The sequence below is a fragment of the Ranitomeya imitator genome, chromosome 2 (genome assembly GCF_032444005.1).
Source record: "Ranitomeya imitator isolate aRanImi1 chromosome 2, aRanImi1.pri, whole genome shotgun sequence".
Classification (NCBI taxonomy): Eukaryota; Metazoa; Chordata; class Amphibia; order Anura; family Dendrobatidae; genus Ranitomeya; species Ranitomeya imitator.
In genome coordinates, this window is record NC_091283.1 from 794219593 (window position 1) to 794242828 (window position 23236).

Genomic DNA, 23236 nt, shown 5'->3' on the forward strand with positions numbered 1-23236 from the left:
ATTGAGTCCAGTACTGAGGCTTATTCTTGGCCAAAGGCGTAGCATCAATTCCTCTCAATGGAATAGGATACTGCAAGGGCTCCAAGAAAAAACCACAGCGCCTGGCAAACTCCAAGTCCATCAAATTCAGGGCAGCGCCTGAATCCACAAATGCCATAACAGAATAGGATGACAAAGAGCAAATCAGAGTAACGGACAAAAGAAATTTAGACTGTACCGTACCAATGGTGGCAGACCTAGCGAACCGCTTAGTGCGCTTAGGACAATCGGAGATAGCATGAGTGGAATCACCACAGTAAAAACACAGCCCATTCCGACGTCTGTGTTCTTGCCGTTCAGCTCTGGTCAAAGTCCTATCACATTGCATAGGCTCAGGCCTATGCTCAGATAATACCGCCAAATGGTGCACAGCTTTGCGTTCACGCAAGCGCCGATCGATCTGAATGGCCAAGGACATAGAGTCATTCAAACCAGCAGGCGTGGGAAATCCCACCATGACATCCTTAAGGGCTTCAGAAAGACCCTTTCTGAAAATTGCCGCCAGGGCACACTCATTCCACTGAGTAAGCACAGACCACTTTCTAAACTTCTGACAATACACCTCCGCTTCATCCTAACCCTGACACAAAGCCAGCAAGATTTTCTCTGCCTGATCCATTGAATTCGGTTCATCATAAAGCAATCCAAGCGCCAGAAAAAACGCATCTACATCACGCAATGCAGGATCTCCTGGCGCAAGGGAAAATGCCCAGTCTTGAGGGTCACCACGCAACAAAGAAATAATGATTTTTACTTGTTGAACGGGGTCACCAGAAGAGCGGGGTTTCAAAGCTAGAAACAGTTTACAATTATTTTTGAAATTCAAGAACTTAGATCTATCCCCAGAAAACAAATCAGGAATTGGAATTCTAGGCTCTAACATCGGATTCTGAACCACAAAATCTTGAATGTTTTGTACCCTTGCAGTGAGATGATCCACACAAGAGGACAGACCTTGAATGTCCATATCTACACCTGTGTCCTGAACCACCCAGAGGTTAAGGGGAAAAGAAAGACAAAACACACTGCAGAGGAAAAAAAATGGTCTCAGAACTTCTCTTATCCCTCTATTGAGATGCATTAATACTTTTGGCCAGCTGTACTGTTATGGACCTGGTGGTTAGGAGCACCCGGAACGACCTGATGGGTAAACTGACACAGGACAAGCTCTGGGAAGTGGGAGCTCTGCTGACCGCAACCCCTAATCCTATCACACAACTAGAAATAGCCATGGAGCGTACCTAACTCTACCTAGACGCCTCTTCACAGCCTAAGAGCTAACTAGCCCTAGAGAAGAAAATAAAGCCTACCTTGCGTCAGAGAAATTCCCCAAAGGAAAAGGCAGCCCCCCACATATATTGACTGTGAGTAAAGATGAAAGTCACAAACACAGAAATGAAACAGGTTTCAGCAAAGGGAGGCCAGACTAACTAAACAGACCGAGGATAGGAAAGGTATCTTTGCGGTCAGCACAAAAAACTACAAAAAGACCACGCAGAGTATGCAAAAAGACCTCCGCACCGACTCACGGTGCGGAGGTGCCACTCTGCATCCCAGAGCTTCCAGCTAACAAGGCAAAATCATGATACCAAGCTGGACAAGGAAATAATGAACAAATAATAACTAGCAGGGACTTAGCTTCTGCTGGAGTAGACAGGTCACCAGAAAGATCCAAGAGCGAACTGAACCAGTACAAGAACTTTGACAGCTGGCATGGAGTAACGATCAGAGTGGAGTTAAATAGAGCAGCCAGCTTAAGACTAAACTAGGTCACCTGTGGAAGGAACCTCAGAACCAGCAGCTCCACTCACAGCCACCAGACGGAGTCCATGGACAGAACTCGCCGAAGTACCGTTCATGACCACAGGAGGGAGTTCGATAACAGAATTCACAACAGTACCCCCCCCTTGAGGAGGGGTCACCGAACCCTCACCAGAACCCCCAGGCCGATCAGGACGAGCCAAATGAAAGGCACGAACCAGATCGGCAGCATGAACATCAGAGGCAACAACCCAGGAATTATCTTCCTGACCATAACCCTTCCACTTGACCAGGTACTGGAGTTTCCGTCTCGAAATACGAGAATCTAAAATCTTCTCCACCACATACTCTAACTCCCCCTCGACCAACACCGGGGCAGGAGGGTCAACGGAGGGAACCATAGGCGCCACGTATCTCCGCAATAACGACCTATGGAACACATTATGGATGGCAAAAGAAGCTGGAAGGGCCAAACGAAATGACACAGGATTGAGAACTTCAGAAATCTTATACGGACCAATGAAACGAGGCTTAAACTTAGGAGAGGAAACCTTCATAGGAACATAACGAGATGACAACCAAACCAAATCCCCAACACGAAGTCGGGGACCAACACAGCGCCGGCGGTTAGCGAAACGTTGAGCCTTCTCCTGGGACAATGTCAAATTGTCCACCACATGCGTCCAAATCTGCTGCAACCTGTCCACCACAGTATCCATACCAGGACAGTCCGAAGGCTCAACCTGCCCTGAAGAGAAACGAGGATGGAAACCGGAATTACAGAAAAAAGGCGAAACCAAAGTAGCCGAGCTGGCCCGATTATTAAGGGCGAACTCAGCCAAAGGCAAGAAGGACACCCAATCATCCTGATCAGCAGAAACAAAGCATCTCAGATATGTTTCCAAAGTCTGATTAGTACGTTCGGTTTGGCCATTTGTCTGAGGATGGAAAGCCGAGGAAAAAGACAAATCAATGCCCATCTTAGCACAAAAGGACCGCCAAAACCTCGAAACAAACTGGGAACCTCTGTCAGAGACGATGTTCTCCGGAATGCCATGCAAACGAACCACATGCTGGAAAAACAATGGCACCAAATCAGAGGAGGAAGGCAATTTAGACAAGGGTACCAAATGGACCATCTTAGAGAAGCGATCACAAACCACCCAAATGACCGACATCCTTTGAGAGACAGGGAGATCTGAAATAAAATCCATGGAAATATGCGTCCAGGGCCTCTTCGGGACCGGCAAGGGCAAAAGCAACCCACTGGCACGAGAACAGCAGGGCTTAGCCCGAGCACAAGTCCCACAGGACTGCACAAAAGAAAGGACATCCCGTGACAAAGAAGGCCACCAAAAGGATCTAGCCACCAAATCTCTGGTACCAAAGATTCCAGGATGACCAGCCAACACCGAACAATGAACCTCAGAGATAACTCTACTAGTCCATCTATCAGGGACAAACAGTTTCTCCGCTGGACAACGGTCAGGTCTATCAGCCTGAAACTTCTGCAGCACCCGCCGCAAATCAGGGGAGATGGCAGACAAAATTACCCCCTCTTTGAGAATACCCGCCGGCTCAGGAACACCCGGAGAGTCAGGCACAAAACTCCTTGATAGGGCATCAGCCTTCACATTCTTAGAGCCCGGAAGGTACGAAACCACAAAATCAAAACGGGAGAAAAACAGCGACCATCGAGCCTGTCTAGGATTCAACCATTTGGCAGACTCGAGATAAGTCAGATTCTTGTGATCCGTCAAGACCACCACGCGATGCTTGTCTCCTTCAAGCCAATGTCGCCACTCCTCGAATGCCCACTTCATGGCCAACAACTCTCGATTGCCAACATCATAATTGCGCTCAGCAGGCGAGAATTTTCTAGAAAAGAAGGCACATGGTTTCATCACCGAGCCATCAGAACTTCTTTGCGACAAAACAGCCCCTGCTCCAATCTCGGAAGCATCAACCCCGACCTGAAACGGGAGCGAAACATCTGGCTGGCACAACACAGGGGCAGAAGAAAAACGACGCTTCAACTCCCGAAAAGCCTCTACAGCCACAGAGGACCAATTGACCACATCAGCACCTTTCTTGGTCAAATCAGTCAACGGTTTAGCAACACTAGAAAAATTAGCAATGAAGCGACGGTAAAAATTAGCAAAGCCCAGGAACTTCTGCATGCTCTTCACAGATGTCGGCTGAGTCCAATCATAAATGGCCTGAACTTTAACAGGGTCCATCTCGATAGTAGAAGGGGAAAAAATGAAACCCAAAAATGAAACCTTCTGAACTCCAAAGAGACATTTTGACCCCTTCACAAACAAGGAATTTGCACGAAGGACCTGGAACACCATTCTGACCTGGAACACCATTCTGACCTGCTTCACATGAGACTCCCAATCATCCGAAAAGACCAAAATATCATCCAAATATACAATCATGAATCTATCCAGGTACTTTCAGAAGATGTCATGCATAAAGGACTGAAACACAGATGGAGCATTAGAAAGCCCGAATGGCATAACCAGGTACTCAAAATGGCCCTCTGGCGTATTAAATGCTGTTTTCCATTCGTTGCCCTGTTTAATTCGCACAAGATTATACGCCCCTCGAAGATCTATCTTGGTGAACCAACTAGCCCCCTTAATCCGAGCAAACAAATCAGACAGCAGCGGTAAAGGGTACTGAAATTTGACCGTGATCTTATTAAGAAGGCGGTAATCAATACAAGGTCTCAAAGAACCATCCTTCTTGGCCACAAAAAAGAACCCTGCTCCCAACGGTGATGACGACGGGCGAATATGACCTTTCTCCAAGGATTCCTTTACATAACTCCGCATAGCGGCTTGCTCTGGTACAGATAAATTAAACAGTCGGCCCTTAGGAAACTTACTACCAGGAATCAAATCAATAGCACAATCGCAGTCCCTATGAGGAGGTAGGGCACTGGACTTGGGCTCATCAAACACATCCTGGTAATCTGACAAAAACTCAGGGACTTCAGAAGGAGTGGAAGGCGAAATTGACAGCAATGGAACATCACCATGTACCCCCTGACAACCCCAGCCGGACACAGACATAGATTTCCAATCCAATACTGGATTATGGACCTGTAGCCATGGCAACCCCAAAACGACCACATCATGCAGATTATGCAACACCAAAAAGCGAATATCCTCCTGATGTGCAGGAGCCATGCACATGGTCAATTGAGTCCAGTACTGAGGCTTATTCTTGGCCAAAGGCGTAGCATCAATTCCTCTCAATGGAATAGGATACTGCAAGGGCTCCAAGAAAAAACCACAGCGCCTGGCAAACTCCAAGTCCATCAAATTCAGGGCAGCGCCTGAATCCACAAATGCCATAACAGAATAGGATGACAAAGAGCAAATCAGAGTAACGGACAAAAGAAATTTAGACTGTACCGTACCAATGGTGGCAGACCTAGCGAACCGCTTAGTGCGCTTAGGACAATCGGAGATAGCATGAGTGGAATCACCACAGTAAAAACACAGCCCATTCCGACGTCTGTGTTCTTGCCGTTCAGCTCTGGTCAAAGTCCTATCACATTGCATAGGCTCAGGCCTATGCTCAGATAATACCGCCAAATGGTGCACAGCTTTGCGTTCACGCAAGCGCCGATCGATCTGAATGGCCAAGGACATAGAGTCATTCAAACCAGCAGGCGTGGGAAATCCCACCATGACATCCTTAAGGGCTTCAGAAAGACCCTTTCTGAAAATTGCCGCCAGGGCACACTCATTCCACTGAGTAAGCACAGACCACTTTCTAAACTTCTGACAATACACCTCCGCTTCATCCTAACCCTGACACAAAGCCAGCAAGATTTTCTCTGCCTGATCCATTGAATTCGGTTCATCATAAAGCAATCCAAGCGCCAGAAAAAACGCATCTACATCACGCAATGCAGGACCTCCTGGCGCAAGGGAAAATGCCCAGTCTTGAGGGTCACCACGCAACAAAGAAATAATGATTTTTACTTGTTGAACGGGGTCACCAGAGGAGCGGGGTTTCAAAGCTAGAAACAGTTTACAATTATTTTTGAAATTCAAGAACTTAGATCTATCCCCAGAAAACAAATCAGGAATTGGAATTCTAGGCTCTAACATCGGATTCTGAACCACAAAATCTTGAATGTTTTGTACCCTTGCAGTGAGATGATCCACACAAGAGGACAGACCTTGAATGTCCATATCTACACCTGTGTCCTGAACCACCCAGAGGTTAAGGGGAAAAGAAAGACAAAACACACTGCAGAGGAAAAAAAATGGTCTCAGAACTTCTCTTATCCCTCTATTGAGATGCATTAATACTTTTGGCCAGCTGTACTGTTATGGACCTGGTGGTTAGGAGCACCCGGAACGACCTGATGGGTAAACTGACACAGGACAAGCTCTGGGAAGTGGGAGCTCTGCTGACCGCAACCCCTAATCCTATCACACAATTACAAATAGCCGTGGAGCGTACCTAACTCTACCTAGACGCCTCTTCACAGCCTAAGAGCTAACTAGCCCTAGAGAAGAAAATAAAGCCCACCTTGCCTCAGAGAAATTCCCCAAAGGAAAAGGCAGCCCCCCACATATATTGACTGTGAGTAAAGATGAAAGTCACAAACACAGAAATGAAACAGGTTTCAGCAAAGGGAGGCCAGACTAACTAAACAGACCGAGGATAGGAAAGGTATCTTTGCGGTCAGCACAAAAAACTACAAAAAGACCACGCAGAGTATGCAAAAAGACCTCCACACCGACTCACGGTGCGGAGGTGCCACTCTGCATCCCAGAGCTTCCAGCTAGCAAGGCAAAATCATGATACCAAGCTGGACAAGGAAATAATGAACAAATAATAACTAGCAGGGACTTAGCTTCTGCTGGAGTAGACAGGTCACCAGAAAGATCCAAGAGCGAACTGAACCAGTACAAGAACATTGACAGCTGGCATGGAGTAACGATCAGAGTGGAGTTAAATAGAGCAGCCAGCTTAAGACTAAACTAGGTCACCTGTGGAAGGAACCTCAGAACCAGCAGCTCCACTCACAGCCACCAGAGGGAGTCCATGGACAGAACTCGCTGAAGTACCGTTCATGACCACAGGAGGGAGTTCGATAACAGAATTCACAACAGTACCCCCCCCTTGAGGAGGGGTCACCGAACCCTCACCAGAATCCCCAGGCCGATCAGGACGAGCCAAATGAAAGGCACGAACCAGATCGGCAGCATGAACATCAGAGGCAACAACCCAGGAATTATCTTCCTGACCATAACCCTTCCACTTGACCAGGTACTGGAGTTTCCGTCTCGAAATACGAGAATCTAAAATCTTCTCCACCACATACTCTAACTCCCCCTCGACCAACACCGGGGCAGGAGGGTCAACGGAGGGAACCATAGGCGCCACGTATCTCCGCAATAACGACCTATGGAACACATTATGGATGGCAAAAGAAGCTGGAAGGGCCAAACGAAATGACACAGGATTGAGAACTTCAGAAATCTTATACGGACCAATGAAACAAGGCTTAAACTTAGGAGAGGAAACCTTCATAGGAACATAACGAGACGACAACCAAACCAAATCCCCAACACGAAGTCGGGGACCAACACAGCGCCGGCGGTTAGCGAAACGTTGAGCCTTCTCCTGGGACAATGTCAAATTGTCCACCACATGCGTCCAAATCTGCTGCAACCTGTCCACCACAGTATCCACACCAGGACAGTCCGAAGGCTCAACCTGCCCTGAAGAGAAACGAGGATGGAAACCGGAATTACAGAAAAAAGGCGAAACCAAAGTAGCCGAGCTGGCCCGATTATTAAGGGCGAACTCAGCCAAAGGCAAGAAGGACACCCAATCATCCTGATCAGCAGAAACAAAGCATCTCAGATATGTTTCCAAAGTCTGATTAGTTCGTTCGGTTTGGCCATTTGTCTGAGGATGGAAAGCCGAGGAAAAAGACAAATCAATGCCCATCTTAGCACAAAAGGACCGCCAAAACCTCGAAACAAACTGGGAACCTCTGTCCGAGACGATGTTCTCCGGAATGCCATGCAAACGAACCACATGCTGGAAAAACAATGGCACCAAATCAGAGGAGGAAGGCAATTTAGACAAGGGTACCAAATGGACCATCTTAGAGAAGCGATCACAAACCACCCAAATGACCGACATCCTTTGAGAGACAGGGAGATCTGAAATAAAATCCATGGAAATATGCGTCCAGGGCCTCTTCGGGACCGGCAAGGGCAAAAGCAACCCACTGGCACGAGAACAGCAGGGCTTAGCCCGAGCACAAGTCCCACAGGACTGCACAAAAGAAAGGACATCCCGTGACAAAGAAGGCCACCAAAAGGATCTAGCCACCAAATCTCTGGTACCAAAGATTCCAGGATGACCAGCCAACACCGAACAATGAACCTCAGAGATAACTCTACTAGTCCATCTATCAGGGACAAACAGTTTCTCCGCTGGACAACAGTCAGGTCTATCAGCCTGAAACTTCTGCAGCACCCGCCGCAAATCAGGGGAGATGGCAGACAAAATTACCCCCTCTTTGAGAATACCCGCCGGCTCAGGAACACCCGGAGAGTCAGGCACAAAACTCCTTGATAGGGCATCAGCCTTCACATTCTTAGAGCCCGGAAGGTACGAAACCACAAAATCAAAACGGGAGAAAAACAGCGACCATCGAGCCTGTCTAGGATTCAACCGTTTGGCAGACTCGAGATAAGTCAGATTCTTGTGATCCGTCAAGACCACCACGCGATGCTTGGCTCCTTCAAGCCAATGTCGCCACTCCTCGAATGCCCACTTCATGGCCAACAACTCTCGATTGCCAACATCATAATTGCGCTCAGCAGGAGAGAATTTTCTAGAAAAGAAGGCACATGGTTTCATCACCGAGCCATCAGAACTTCTTTGCGACAAAACAGCCCCTGCTCCAATCTCAGAAGCATCAACCCCGACCTGAAACGGGAGCGAAACATCTGGCTGGCACAACACAGGGGCAGAAGAAAAACGACGCTTCAACTCCCGAAAAGCCTCTACAGCCACAGAGGACCAATTGACCACATCAGCACCTTTCTTGGTCAAATCAGTCAACGGTTTAGCAACACTAGAAAAATTAGCAATTAAGCGACGGTAAAAATTAGCAAAGCCCAGGAACTTCTGCATGCTCTTCACAGATGTCGGCTGAGTCCAATCATAAATGGCCTGAACTTTAACAGGGTCCATCTCGATAGTAGAAGGGGAAAAAATGAAACCCAAAAATGAAACCTTCTGAACTCCAAAGAGACATTTTGACCCCTTCACAAACAAGGAATTCGCACGAAGGACCTGGAACACCATTCTGACCTGGAACACCATTCTGACCTGCTTCACATGAGACTCCCAATCATCCGAAAAGACCAAAATATCATCCAAATATACAATCATGAATCTATCCAGGTACTTTCAGAAGATGTCATGCATAAAGGACTGAAACACAGATGGAGCATTAGAAAGCCCGAATGGCATAACCAGGTACTCAAAATGGCCCTCTGGCGTATTAAATGCTGTTTTCCATTCGTTGCCCTGTTTAATTCGCACAAGATTATACGCCCCTCGAAGATCTATCTTGGTGAACCAACTAGCCCCCTTAATCCGAGCAAACAAATCAGACAGCAGCGGCAAAGGGTACTGAAATTTGACCGTGATCTTATTAAGAAGGCGGTAATCAATACAAGGTCTCAAAGAACCATCCTTCTTGGCCACAAAAAAGAACCCTGCTCCCAACGGTGATGACGACGGGCGAATATGACCTTTCTCCAAGGATTCCTTTACATAACTCCGCATAGCGGCGTGCTCTGGTACAGATAAATTAAACAGTCGGCCCTTAGGAAACTTACTACCAGGAATCAAATCAATAGCACAATCGCAGTCCCTATGAGGAGGTAGGGCACTGGACTTGAGCTCATCAAACACATCCTGGTAATCTGACAAAAACTCAGGGACTTCAGAAGGAGTGGAAGGCGAAATTGACAGCAATGGAACATCACCATGTACCCCCTGACAACCCCAGCCGGACACAGACATAGATTTCCAATCCAATACTGGATTATGGACCTGTAGCCATGGCAACCCCAAAACGACCACATCATGCAGATTATGCAACACCAAAAAGCGAATATCCTCCTGATGTGCAGGAGCCATGCACATGGTCAATTGAGTCCAGTACTGAGGCTTATTCTTGGCCAAAGGCGTAGCATCAATTCCTCTCAATGGAATAGGATACTGCAAGGGCTCCAAGAAAAAACCACAGCGCCTGGCAAACTCCAAGTCCATCAAATTCAGGGCAGCGCCTGAATCCACAAATGCCATAACAGAATAGGATGACAAAGAGCAAATCAGAGTAACGGACAAAAGAAATTTAGACTGTACCGTACCAATGGTGGCAGACCTAGCGAACCGCTTAGTGCGCTTAGGACAATTGGAGATAGCATGAGTGGAATCACCACAGTAAAAACACAGCCCATTCCGACATCTATGTTCTTGCCGTTCAGCTCTGGTCAAAGTCCTATCACATTGCATAGGCTCAGGCCTATGCTCAGATAATACCTCCAAATGGTGCACAGCTTTGCGTTCACGCAAGCGCCGATCGATCTGAATGGCCAAGGACATAGAGTCATTCAAACCAGCAGGCGTGGGAAATCCCACCATGACATCCTTAAGGGCTTCAGAAAGACCCTTTCTGAAAATTGCCGCCAGGGCACACTCATTCCACTGAGTAAGCACAGACCACTTTCTAAACTTCTGACAATACACCTCCGCTTCATCCTGACCCTGACACAAAGCCAGCAAGATTTTCTCTGCCTGATCCATTGAATTCGGTTCATCATAAAGCAATCCAAGCGCCAGAAAAAACGCATCTACATCACGCAATGCAGGATCTCCTGGCGCAAGGGAAAATGCCCAGTCTTGAGGGTCACCACGCAACAAAGAAATAATGATTTTTACTTGTTGAACGGGGTCACCAGAGGAGCGGGGTTTCAAAGCTAGAAACAGTTTACAATTATTTTTGAAATTCAAGAACTTAGATCTATCCCCAGAAAACAAATCAGGAATTGGAATTCTAGGCTCTAACATCGGATTCTGAACCACAAAATCTTGAATGTTTTGTACCCTTGCAGTGAGATGATCCACACAAGAGGACAGACCTTGAATGTCCATATCTACACCTGTGTCCTGAACCACCCAGAGGTTAAGGGGAAAAGAAAGACAAAACACACTGCAGAGGAAAAAAAATGGTCTCAGAACTTCTCTTATCCCTCTATTGAGATGCATTAATACTTTTGGCCAGCTGTACTGTTATGGACCTGGTGGTTAGGAGCACCCGGAACGACCTGATGGGTAAACTGACACAGGACAAGCTCTGGGAAGTGGGAGCTCTGCTGACCGCAACCCCTAATCCTATCACACAATTACAAATAGCCGTGGAGCGTACCTAACTCTACCTAGACGCCTCTTCACAGCCTAAGAGCTAACTAGCCCTAGAGAAGAAAATAAAGCCTACCTTGCCTCAGAGAAATTCCCCAAAGGAAAAGGCAGCCCCCCACATATATTGACTGTGAGTAAAGATGAAAGTCACAAACACAGAAATGAAATAAGTTTCAGCAAAGGGAGGCCAGACTAACTAAACAGACCGAGGATAGGAAAGGTATCTTTGCGGTCAGCACAAAAAACTACAAAAAGACCACGCAGAGTATGCAAAAAGACCTCCGCACCGACTCACGGTGCGGAGGTGCCACTCTGCATCCCAGAGCTTCCAGCTAGCAAGGCAAAATCATGATACCAAGCTGGACAAGGAAATAATGAACAAATAATAACTAGCAGGGACTTAGCTTCTGCTGGAGTAGACAGGTCACCAGAAAGATCCAAGAGCGAACTGAACCAGTACAAGAACATTGACAGCTGGCATGGAGTAACGATCAGAGTGGAGTTAAATAGAGCAGCCAGCTTAAGACTAAACTAGGTCACCTGTGGAAGGAACCTCAGAACCAGCAGCTCCACTCACAGCCACCAGAGGGAGTCCATGGACAGAACTCGCCGAAGTACCGTTCATGACCACAGGAGGGAGTTCGATAACAGAATTCACAACAGGCAGCTTGGTTCATTTATAAAGGGCTGTTACATTGCGGACAGATGAAAAATATAATTTATAGCATTAAAAAAAAACATAATTTCAGATTTATTCTGAAAACGGACTCTGCTCAACTAGATTATTGCTTAATGTTTTGTTATTGTAAAACTTCCAGAAACAGGACGACTTCTGCTTTTCTTTAAAATATCGTTAATTCTGCATAATCAGAAAAACTCAAGATCCACACACACAATACAAAATTACAATGTACGTATCCGATCTGTATACAGATGGGGAGCCGAGATGATTATGGGGCGCAACTGATTGGGGAAAACTGATCAATGAATTTTATGTAGAAAATGCATTAAGAAAAATGAAGCAAAGACATCGGAACTGTGACACTTGGTCTGAGCGCGATGCATATGAGCTCCCACCACGTTTTCTAACAAAAAAATTTGGGCAAAGTCATCCTTCAGGTTTAATATTTCCAATAATGGCCAACACCGGACTGATGCCACACCACATGACGTCAGGGCAAAAGAAAGATCGGGTATGTTGACTTTAAATGCCTGATTCATTGGTTGTTGGACGAGATAAGACGTCCCCAGAGGTGTCAGAAAAATAGAATACTCCCCTTTACCCATAGGACAACACATGTCCGCTCATCTGAGCCTAATGGTCATGTATATCAGAGTCAGAAGACAGTTTTGAACACTCTTCCGACAACTATCTTTTGTGTTTTGGGACATTTCATTTTTTCCCTAAAGGTTTTTATATGGGCTGCGAGCGGAACCTACAGCAGTATTATAACATCAAATTTGACTATATCCTCTTTCCAGTGCATATTGTATTTGGACCAGAAAGCAGAACTTGCAGATGAGTAATAAAGTCTTCCGGTTAATTCGTGTTAATTTTTTACTTGCCAAATATAGTAACGAAAAAAGAAAAAAAAAAACCTGATGGGACAAAATAAAATATAAATGGTATACATATCAATTCATAAAATAATGAAATATTAAAATAGTAAACAGGCAAAAAAGTGAAAATCACCTTGATGCCTAACCAAGGTGAGTATATATATATATATATATATATATATATATATATATATATATACACATATATATATATGACTATATATATATAGTCATGGTAAATACCAAAGTCAATATGGGAGGTATATAATAAGATGCATCTCACGAAAGTGGATGGAGCATACAGCAAATATGAACATGAAATCAAGAATAAAGGTTAAAGTGCCAGCACTATTGAAAAGTCCCAAAGAGTAAAATTATATAAAAGTGCAGTAATTCAGATGATAATCAGGACAAATAGTAAGCAAAGTACGGTATATTGATTTTCACCCACCAATGACTTGATGAGAGTTTTGCTCATGCTTCATCAAAGGTCAAATATAGTGCTACAAAGCATACAAGAAAGTATATTTATTATACTTATTTATATTTTTAGTATATTTATGTAATATTTTCATAATAAAACCTCTGCAAGAAGTCAGCATATGTTCATGGCCTGACCCCAGGGTACTATGCTGTCCTAATAATTACAAGCAGCCACCATGGGCACAGAGTGCAGCCTATATCCATCTACCCATAGATGTCATTACTCCCACAGAATTATCACCATCTAGGAGCCAAACTGATTACACATGTAAGATTAATTAAAAGTGCTTTACATTATTGAAAAAAATATAGAAAAGTGCTGTAAAATTGCAATAATTTAATAAACATAATTGTATGATTGCCTGTGGCCATCAGCAGGGTTGTGACGGTAATTCATTCGGAGGCACAGTGACTATACCAGGCACATTTTTAGGATATCATCCACCTAGGATTGTGCAATGATTGGAGTAAGATCACTTTTATAAGCTCATTCAGCAGATAGTAAAGCCTTCTGTAGCCCCTCACACCAGTTTGACTCCTGGGAATAATCAATTATCCAAAGCATTGCAATGGAGAAATGCAGCCATCCAGGCGGAGCAGGGACCAGCACATGCAGCAGGGTCTGACATCCATGTCTTACAATATACAACAAAGGACATAAGGCAACAATGTATCCTGCATGTCATTGCCCCCACACACCAGGCATCCTCCCCAGTGGCCCCCTGTGCTTACCATACAGTGTGCTCCTGGTGACCTGTCCTCCCATAGTAGATGATGAGGGGCTGCAGTCACATCACAGGGCACTGCTCACACCCAGCAGCCTGGCTCATGCTGCACATGTGCATGCACCCAGCTGATCCCTAATAATACTCCTACTACAGCGATGCTCCAAGGAGCTGACACCACAGGAGCCTCCCTCTCCAGCAGCAGCAATGTCATGTGTATGTACATAGGAGGGAGGGACTGTGCCTGCCTGAAATAACAGAGCCAGGCTTAACACCAGGGATCTCCCCTGTGCTGCACACTCCTGCCCCGGAGACACTGCTGCCTGCACTGCCCTGCTGCTATACTATATACTGTGCTGCTGTAATATATACTGTGCTGCTATAATATATACTGTGCTGCTGTAATATATACTGTGCTGCTATAATATATACTGTGCTGCTGCAATATATACTGTGCTGCTATACTATATACTGTGCTGCTGTAATATATACTGTACTGCTATAATATATACTGTGCTGCTGTAATATATACTGTGCTGCTATACTATATACTGTGCTGCTGTAATATATACTGTGCTGCTGTAATATATACTGTGCTGCTATACTATATACTGTGCTGCTGTAATATATACTGTGCTGCTATAATATATACTGTGCTGCTGTAATATATACTGTGCTGCTATAATATATACTGTGCTGCTGTAATATATACTGTGCTGCTATACTATATACTGTGCTGCTGTAATATATACTGTACTGCTGTAATATATACTGTGCTGCTGTAATATATACTGTGCTGCTATACTATATACTGTGCTGCTGTAATATATACTGTGCTGCTGTAATATATACTGTGCTGCTATAATATATACTGTGCTGCTGTAATATATACTGTGCTGCTGTAATATATACTGTGCTGCTATAATATATACTGTGCTGCTATAATATATACTGTGCTGCTGTAATATATACTGTGCTGCTATACTATATACTGTGCTGCTGTAATATATACTGTGCTGCTGTAATATATACTGTGCTGCTATAATATATACTGTACTGCTGTAATATATACTGTGCTGCTGTAATATATACTGTGCTGCTGTAATATATACTGTGCTGCTGTAATATATACTGTGCTGCTATAATATATACTGTGCTGCTGTAATATATACTGTGCTGCTGTAATATATACTGTACTGCTGTAATATATACTGTGCTGCTATAATATATACTGTGCTGCTATAATATATACTGAGCTGCCATAATATATACTGTGCTGCTATAATATATACTGTGCTGCTATAATATATACTGTGCTGCTGTAATATATACTGTGCTGCTGTAATATATACTGTGCTGCTATAATATATACTGTGCTGCTGTAATATACACTGAGCTGCTATAATATACAGGTATATATTGTGCTGCTATAATATATACTGTGCTGCTGTAATATATACTGTGCTGCTATAATATATACTGTGCTGCTGTAATATATACTGTGCTGCTATAATATATACTGTGCTGCTGTTATATATACTGTGCTGCTATAATATATACTGTGCTGCTGTAATATATACTGTGCTGCTATAATATATACTGGCTGCTGTAATATACACTGAGCTGCTATAATATACAGGTATATATTGTGCTGCTATAATATATACTGTGCTGCTGTAATATATACCGTGCTGCTATAATATATACTGTGCTGCTGTAATATATACTGTGCTGCTGTAATATATACTGTGCTGCTATAATATATACTGTGCTGCTGTTATATATACTGTGCTGCTATAATATATACTGTGCTGCTGTAATATATACTGTGCTGCTATAATATATACTGTGCTGCTGTAATATATACTGTGCTGCTATAATATATACTGTGCTGCTATAATATATACTGTGCTGCTGTAATATATACTGTGCTGCTGTAATATATACTGTACTGCTGTAATATATACTGTGCTGCTATAATATATACTGCGCTGCTGTAATATATACTGCGCTGCTATAATATATACTGTGCTGCTATAATATATACTGTGCTGCTGTAATATATACTGTGCTGCTGTAATATATACTGTGCTGCTGTAATATATACTGTGCTGCTATAATATATACTGCGCTGCTATAATATATACTGCGCTGCTATAATATATACTGTGCTGCTGTAATATATACTGTACTGCTGTAATATATACTGTGCTGCTATAATATATACTGTGCTGCTATAATATATACTGTGCTGCTATAATATATACTCTGCTGCTGTAATATATACTGTGCTGCTATAATATATACTGTGCTGCTGTAATATATACTGTGCTGCTATAATATATAGGTATATACTGTGCTGCTATAGTACCCTATAATATACAGGTATATACTGTGCTGCTATTTTATACAGGTATATACTGTGCTGCTATAGTGCTCTATAATATACAGGTATATACTGTGCTGCTATTTTACACAGGTATATACTGTGCTGCTATAGTGCTCTATAATATACAGGTATATACTGTGCTGTATAAATGCACACTGAAATAATAGTAATACATTGTAAAATTAAGACCTAAGTAGAAAGTGACTTACAGTGGCAATAAACATTCCTGGCACCCTGATGGCGTCCACCCCAACGCGCGTTTCGGCACGCTGCCTTTGTCAGGCACAAAGGCAGCATGCCGAAACACGCTTTCGGGAGGACGTCATGCGGGTGCCAGGGATCTTTATTGCCACTGTAAGTCACTTTCTACTTAGGTCTTAATTTTACAATGTATTACTATTATTTCAGTATGCATTTATACACACCTTACTCGGTGCATTTTGAATCTAATGAACTACACTTTGATATTTACTAACTGTGATTTAGATTCTCTCTCCTTTTTGCATTAGCACTTTATTCCATTTTTACACATTTGTCTATATAGTTTTGTGCCTTGTAGCATTGGTTTTCATTTTACCTTACTTTTTTTTGTCTGTGCATATTTACCCTGGCAATTCTATTTAGTATTTTATTCTCCTGGGTGCGTCCTTGTTTGTATGTAATTTCAATGTAAAATTTTTATTGATGTTTTTTTTCTGTTATTGTACCTGTTCAATTAATAAATTATTGTGTTTTCACATTACAATATACGGGACTTTTTTGGTCGGTTTTTCTGTGGTTCTTGCTTTTTTTTTTTTTCATAATATACTGTGATATAACCCAAGAACCCAACCATAGATAGAGGACAATAGCATTACTTTTAGGGTTATGGATGCACTGATTTCATTAAATCTATATTTCTTCACCAATGTCCCACGATTTCCATTTGGAAAAAAAAACCCTTTAGGTTTCTTCACTTTCTGACAGCTGCAAAATGTTTAATAGCAAAGAATTGGAAAAGACCTCAAGTTCCATCATTGCCGGAGCTATAGTCACACGTTAAAGATGTTAGGAACATGGAATACCTGACAACATTGCTTCAAAATAGAGTTGATAATTTCAGCGACATGTCGTAACTGTGAGACTATTGGGCAGAACATCATCTACTAATAGTTGAGGTCCTAATGATCCATACAATCTCCATGCAGCTTATGAGTATTCCAGTAAAGAATATTTAAGTCTATGATCATAGGATCTTCTTCTCCTATTATTTCCCCTCTCGTTTGTATCTTGTCTTGTACTGATTTATCATTTCCCTAATGGCCTTTATTTATTTTTTATTATTGAAATTTCCTTATACTGTAACATTCTAGAGTTATTCAGGTCAAGTCTTCAGCTTATAAATGTTATATTGATAAGAACATTGCAATCATTTAACAATATTTTATTGCTGTATTTGTGGAAAACTTCAATAAATACACCATTAATTAAAAAAAAAATAACCCAACCATTCAATACCCCATATTGTATATATTTTTTCAAGAATTGTTAAACCCCATTTGGTGTAAGCATACTTCCCACGTCATGTAGTTTACTGTTCCATAAATATATATGGCGGAGTGTAAGAAACTGCAGTTGAACAAATTTTGGAAATACTTGTGGCAGAATCCGACAGTGTGGACCTTTACGGGGCCTGGTGATTGCAATCTTTACTGGAGCTTCCATCAGATTGGGCTACTCCAAAAGTGACTGCTGGCTAGGAAGCCTGCCCTATTATGCTGCTGTGGTTCTCTGATGGACTTCCTTCTTCGCACGTGCCAACCTATATACCACTCGCAGGAGTGCAGCAGACACTTTGAAAAGAACTGCTCTGATACTTCATGAACCAGTTGGGCAATTAGAGTTTCAGTCCAAGTCCACAGCATTAAAGGGGTTTTCCTGCCTTGCAATATTGATGCCCTATTTTCCAGATAGGTCATCAATATGAGACTGGTGAGAGGGTTCAATATTCAACAACTCAACTGATCAGTTGTTATCAGCTCCGGTGATAAACAGATGCAAAAGGTGATCGAAGATGGCCAGCAAAGCTCTGCACATTGTGTAGTGGCCAATGCCAACAACTTTTAATGAATTGAATAGATGCATTGAATAAGAGGAACCGTTAAGGGAATTGTCCCAGTGCCAATTGACCCTTTCATTTGAGGGCTGGTCACAGGAGGATAGCCTTACAGTCAGTCCACAGAATAGATGTTCCCCCTGTTTAGCCGTCACGATCTAGGATTCTCTTTTCTCTTCCGAAACTCATGTCCTCTCTGTCTTCTGTCCTAAGCTCTGATGTCTCTTCCTCTGCGTCAGGCCTAGGACCCATGATTATCTCCAATGCTGCCACTGCTGGAGTTTCAGGCTCTAATTAGACCCATGCTGGTGTTAGACTCCGCTTCCTCCCAACTGGAAGGTAGGAAACTCCATTTCCAAGTATTTGACTATTGGCAGAGGCCTGCTAAACATGAGACAAGAGAGAACAGACACCAGGTGGCCAACAGAGTGACACATAATAAGGTTGGTAAGATTAGCCCATTCTACAGTGTTCGCCCCAGGGCAAAGTTAGGGACTTTTAATTTCCTGCCCTGTCATCAATAATACAGGATTTCTTTTTATAAACTCCTTAATGTCTGTGAACACGTTTAAACTGTAAAAAGAAGTGCAGCGAGCAGGGAAATACAGTGCGGACACTACTGTACTGATCGGTCTCAGCAACGTACTTTGTCATATATTCAGTAGTGTAGCTACCGGGGGGGCAGAGGGGGCGGTCGCCCAGGGCCCCGTGCTCTGAGGGGGCTCACCCGGAGTAGCGCGCCGATACAGTTACATTCTGGGGCAGAGCAGGGAGAATCGATCTCCCTTCTCTGCCGCTATGGGGCCCCTGAGCAGGCGGGGGGGCCCGGTGCCAGCAGTGGGCCCCCTGCATGTCATCGCAAGTTCAGCTGTTTCGGCATCTAGCTGATACAGCTCACCGCATTGATGAGAGAAGGAGCGCTACGCTCCTCCCATCATCCCCGTCAGCGTCTGACTTAACCGACACTGACAGTGGGCATGATGATGTCACTGCCCGGCGCTCGCTGTCAGAAGATGAGCAGGAGCGGGAGCTCGGAGCATCGCTGGAGCAAGGAGGAAGAGAGGTGAGTATTTATTGTATTTTTTTTATGGGGGCTGCCTTATACTACAGTGTCTGCCTATGGGGGTACTGCTTTATACTACAGGGTCTGCCTATGGGGGTGCTGCCTTATACTACAGGGTCTGCCTATGGGGGTACTATCTTGTACTACAGTGTCTGTCTATGGGGGTACTGTCTTATACTACAGGGTCTGCCTATGGGGGTGCTGCCTTATACTACAGGATCTGCCTATGGGGGTACTATCTTATACTACAGGGTCTGCCTATGGGGGTACTGTCTTGTACTACAGGATCTGCCTATGGGGGTGCTGCCTTATACTACAGGGTCTGCTTATGGGGGTACTATCTTAAACTACAGGGTCTGCCTATAGAGGTGCTGCCTTATACTACAGGGTCTGCCTATGGGGTGCTGCCTTATACTACAGAGTCTGCCTATGGGGTGGTGCCTTATACTACAGGGTCTGCCTATGGGGGTGCTGCTTTATACTACAGGGTCTGCCTATGGGGGTACTGTCTTACACTGCAAGGTCTGGCTATGGGGGTACTGCCTTATACTACAGGGTCTGCCTATGGGGTGCTGCCTTATACTACAGGCTCTGCCTATAGGGGTGCTGCCTTGTGCTATATTGAGGACTATCTGCTACATTATACTATATGGAGGTTATCTATGGGGCCATCATACAGTGTGGGGATTACAGTGAAGGTGCCATCATACAGTGTTGGAGCCATCAAACAGTTTGGGGGCTACTAAGGGGTCAGTATACTGTGTGGGTGGTAATATACAGTAAGGGGGCATTGTACTGTGTATAAGAGAGCATCATACTGTGTATAGGGGAGCTGTACAGGGGGGAACTCGGGACTTTATTAAATGTAAAGTGGGCACTTATTGATATAGGGCAGAGTTTCTCAACTCCAGTCCTCAAGACCCACCAACAGGTCACGTTTTCAGGATTTCCTTAGTATTGCACAGGTGATAATTTCATCGCCTGCTCAAGAATTAATTCCATCGCCTATGCAATACTAAGGAATTCCTGAAAACATGACCTGCTGGTGGGTCTTGAGGACTGGAGTTGAGAAACACTGTTATAGGGGAACTCAGGTTACTGTGACTGTCAAAGGGGCACACAGGACAATATTACTTTCTAGCGGGCAAAATATGGACAGTGTTTTCTAGGGCACTTGCGCCCAGCATTACTATATTATAGAGGGGTGTTTTAGAATTTAGAGGTCACAGAGAACCACACAGTAGGTGCAGTAATAAGGACACATACGGCAGCAGCGGCTCAGTATTGGGGTATCAGCAGGATGAGGAGTTTGTGCAGGTTGGGAATAGATGGTGATGGCTGGAATATGAGACATGAAACGTGTATTTGTTGTATTCTCTGCAGACAAGTCCTAGCTGAAAGAAGTTGTCATGTCGGTCTGGGCCAGATGGAAAATACGGGAAAAATGAACGATTCCATCAGAAAGAACGTCAGCAGTAAGTCACCATCTATAACTGTGCTGTGCTCTTATAAGTTCTGTAGGGCTGGTATCTACCACTGACCATATGGTGATAATATCCATGTTGGTCTTTATATAGAGATTATCTTGAGTAACATGGTTGTCATCTGCTGAGGTTCTCCTCCACTGCTAGGGTGCGTCACCGAGTTATAATCAAGGTTACCTGGTTAGGGGCCCACTCAGAAGCTTCGCCCCCCTGAACCAAAACCCTAGCTAAGCCTCTGCATATATTGGAGATGAATCATTTGATCATTGGAGGTTGGACACGATGACCCTGGAGGACCCTTCCAACCCTAACATTCTATGATTCTATGATCATTTATTTCATACATTGTGTTCAACTGTATCTACATATTCATGACCACTTAGATGTTACTGAGTGGGGATTGTGACCACCAGCCTGAACACCCAGAGCAAATCCAGGAGAAATTATTATCACCATTTTTTATTTGTACAACTGTATATAGATGATCTATCTATTATCTATCTATCTATCTATCTACAGTACAGACCAAAAGTATGGACACACCTCATTTATAGATTTTTCTGTATTTTCGTGACTATGAAAATTGTAAATTCACACTGAAGGCATCAAAACTATGATAACACATGTGGAATTATATACTTAACAAAAAAGTGTGAAACAACTGAAAATATGTCTTATATTCTAGGTTCATCAAAGTAGCCACCTTTTGCTTTGATGACTGTTGTGAATTCTGTGGCAGAGCTCCCTCCTGTGGTCACAAGTGGTACTTCGGCTGATTCTCTCTATGAGCTTTCGTTGGTGGAGGAAAGTGGTACTGCGGCTTCTGAGTTTCCTTCCTCAGGTGATGTGGTGAAGTCGTTAGGTGCTGCTCTATTTAACTCCACCTAGTGCTTTGATCCTGGCCTCCAGTCAATGTTCTAGTATTGGACTTGCTTCCTCCTGGATCGTTCCTGTGGCCTGCTGCTCTGCATAGCTAAGTCTGCTTTTGTTATTTTTGTTTGCTGTTTTTTCTGTCCAGCTTGCTTATTTGGTTTTTCTTGCTTGCTGGAAGCTCTGGGACGCAGAGGGTGTACCTCCGTGCCGTTAGTCGGTACAGAGGGTCTTTTTGCCCCCTTTGCGTGGTTGTTTGTAGGGTTTTGTGTTGACCGCAAAGTTACCTTTCCTATCCTCGCTCTGTTCAGAAAGTCGGGCCTCACTTTGCTAAATCTATTTCATCTCTACGTTTGTCTTTTCATCTTACTCACAGTCATTATATGTGGGGGGCTGCCTTTTCCTTTGGGGTATTTCTCTGAGGCAAGGTAGGCTTATTTTCTATCTTCAGGCTAGCTAGTTTCTCAGGCTGTGCCGAGTTGCATAGGGAGCGTTAGGTGCAATCCACGGCTGCCTTTAGTGTGGTTGGAGAGGATTAGGGATTGCAGTCAGCAGAGTTCCCACGTCTCAGAGCTCGTTCTATGTTTTTGGGTTATTGTCAGGTCACTGTATGTGCTCTGACTTCTATGCCCATTGTGGTACTGAATTACCTAATCATAACAGTACTGGAGGCCGAAAGTACTAATGATTCTCAATAGAGGGAAAAAAGAAGTTCTGAGACCATTTTTTTTTCTCTGCACTGTGTTTTGCCTTTTTTTTCCCCTAGACATTTGGGTGGTTCAGGACACAGGTGTAGCGATGGACATTAAAGGTCTGTCTTCATGTGTGGATCAGCTCACGGCAAGAGTACAAAATATTCAAGACTTTGTGGTTCAGAATTCTATGTTGGAACCAAGAATTCCTATTCCTGATTTGTTTTTTGGAGATAGAACTAAATTTCTGAGTTTCAAAAATAATTGTAAACTATTTCTGGTTTTGAAACCTCGCTCCTCTGGTGACCCAGTTCAACAAGTTAGGATCATTATTTCTTTTTTGTGGCCAAGAAGGATGGTTCGCTGAGACCTTGTATAGATTACGGCCTTCTAAATAAGATCACGGTTAAATTTCAGTACCCCTTGCCGCTGTTATCCGATTTGTTTGCTCGGATTAAGGGGGCTAGTTGGTTCACCAAGATAGATCTTCGTGGTGCGTATAATCTTGTGCGTATTAAGCGAGGCGATGAATGGAAAACTGCATTTAATAGGCCCTTATCTACAGCATTCTGGAATGCTGCAGATA

At 43.8% G+C, this 23236-nt stretch overlaps 1 protein-coding gene across 2 annotated transcripts in view; it reads right to left on the reverse strand.

Annotated features, from left to right (window-relative positions):
* The window catches only part of NEURL1 (neuralized E3 ubiquitin protein ligase 1), a 325658-nt gene that overhangs the window by 128822 nt on the left and 173600 nt on the right, over positions 1 to 23236 (reverse strand). Inside the window, exon 1 of one of the 2 annotated variants that reach the window (XM_069753690.1) lies at positions 14065 to 14233. The exons of the other annotated variant lie outside the window; for it this stretch is intronic. Coding sequence (XP_069609791.1) covers positions 14065 to 14098 — 34 coding nt within the window. The 5' untranslated portion in view covers positions 14099 to 14233. Of the gene's footprint in view, positions 1 to 14064; positions 14234 to 23236 lie in introns of those variants that run through there. 2 annotated transcript variants of the gene reach the window in all.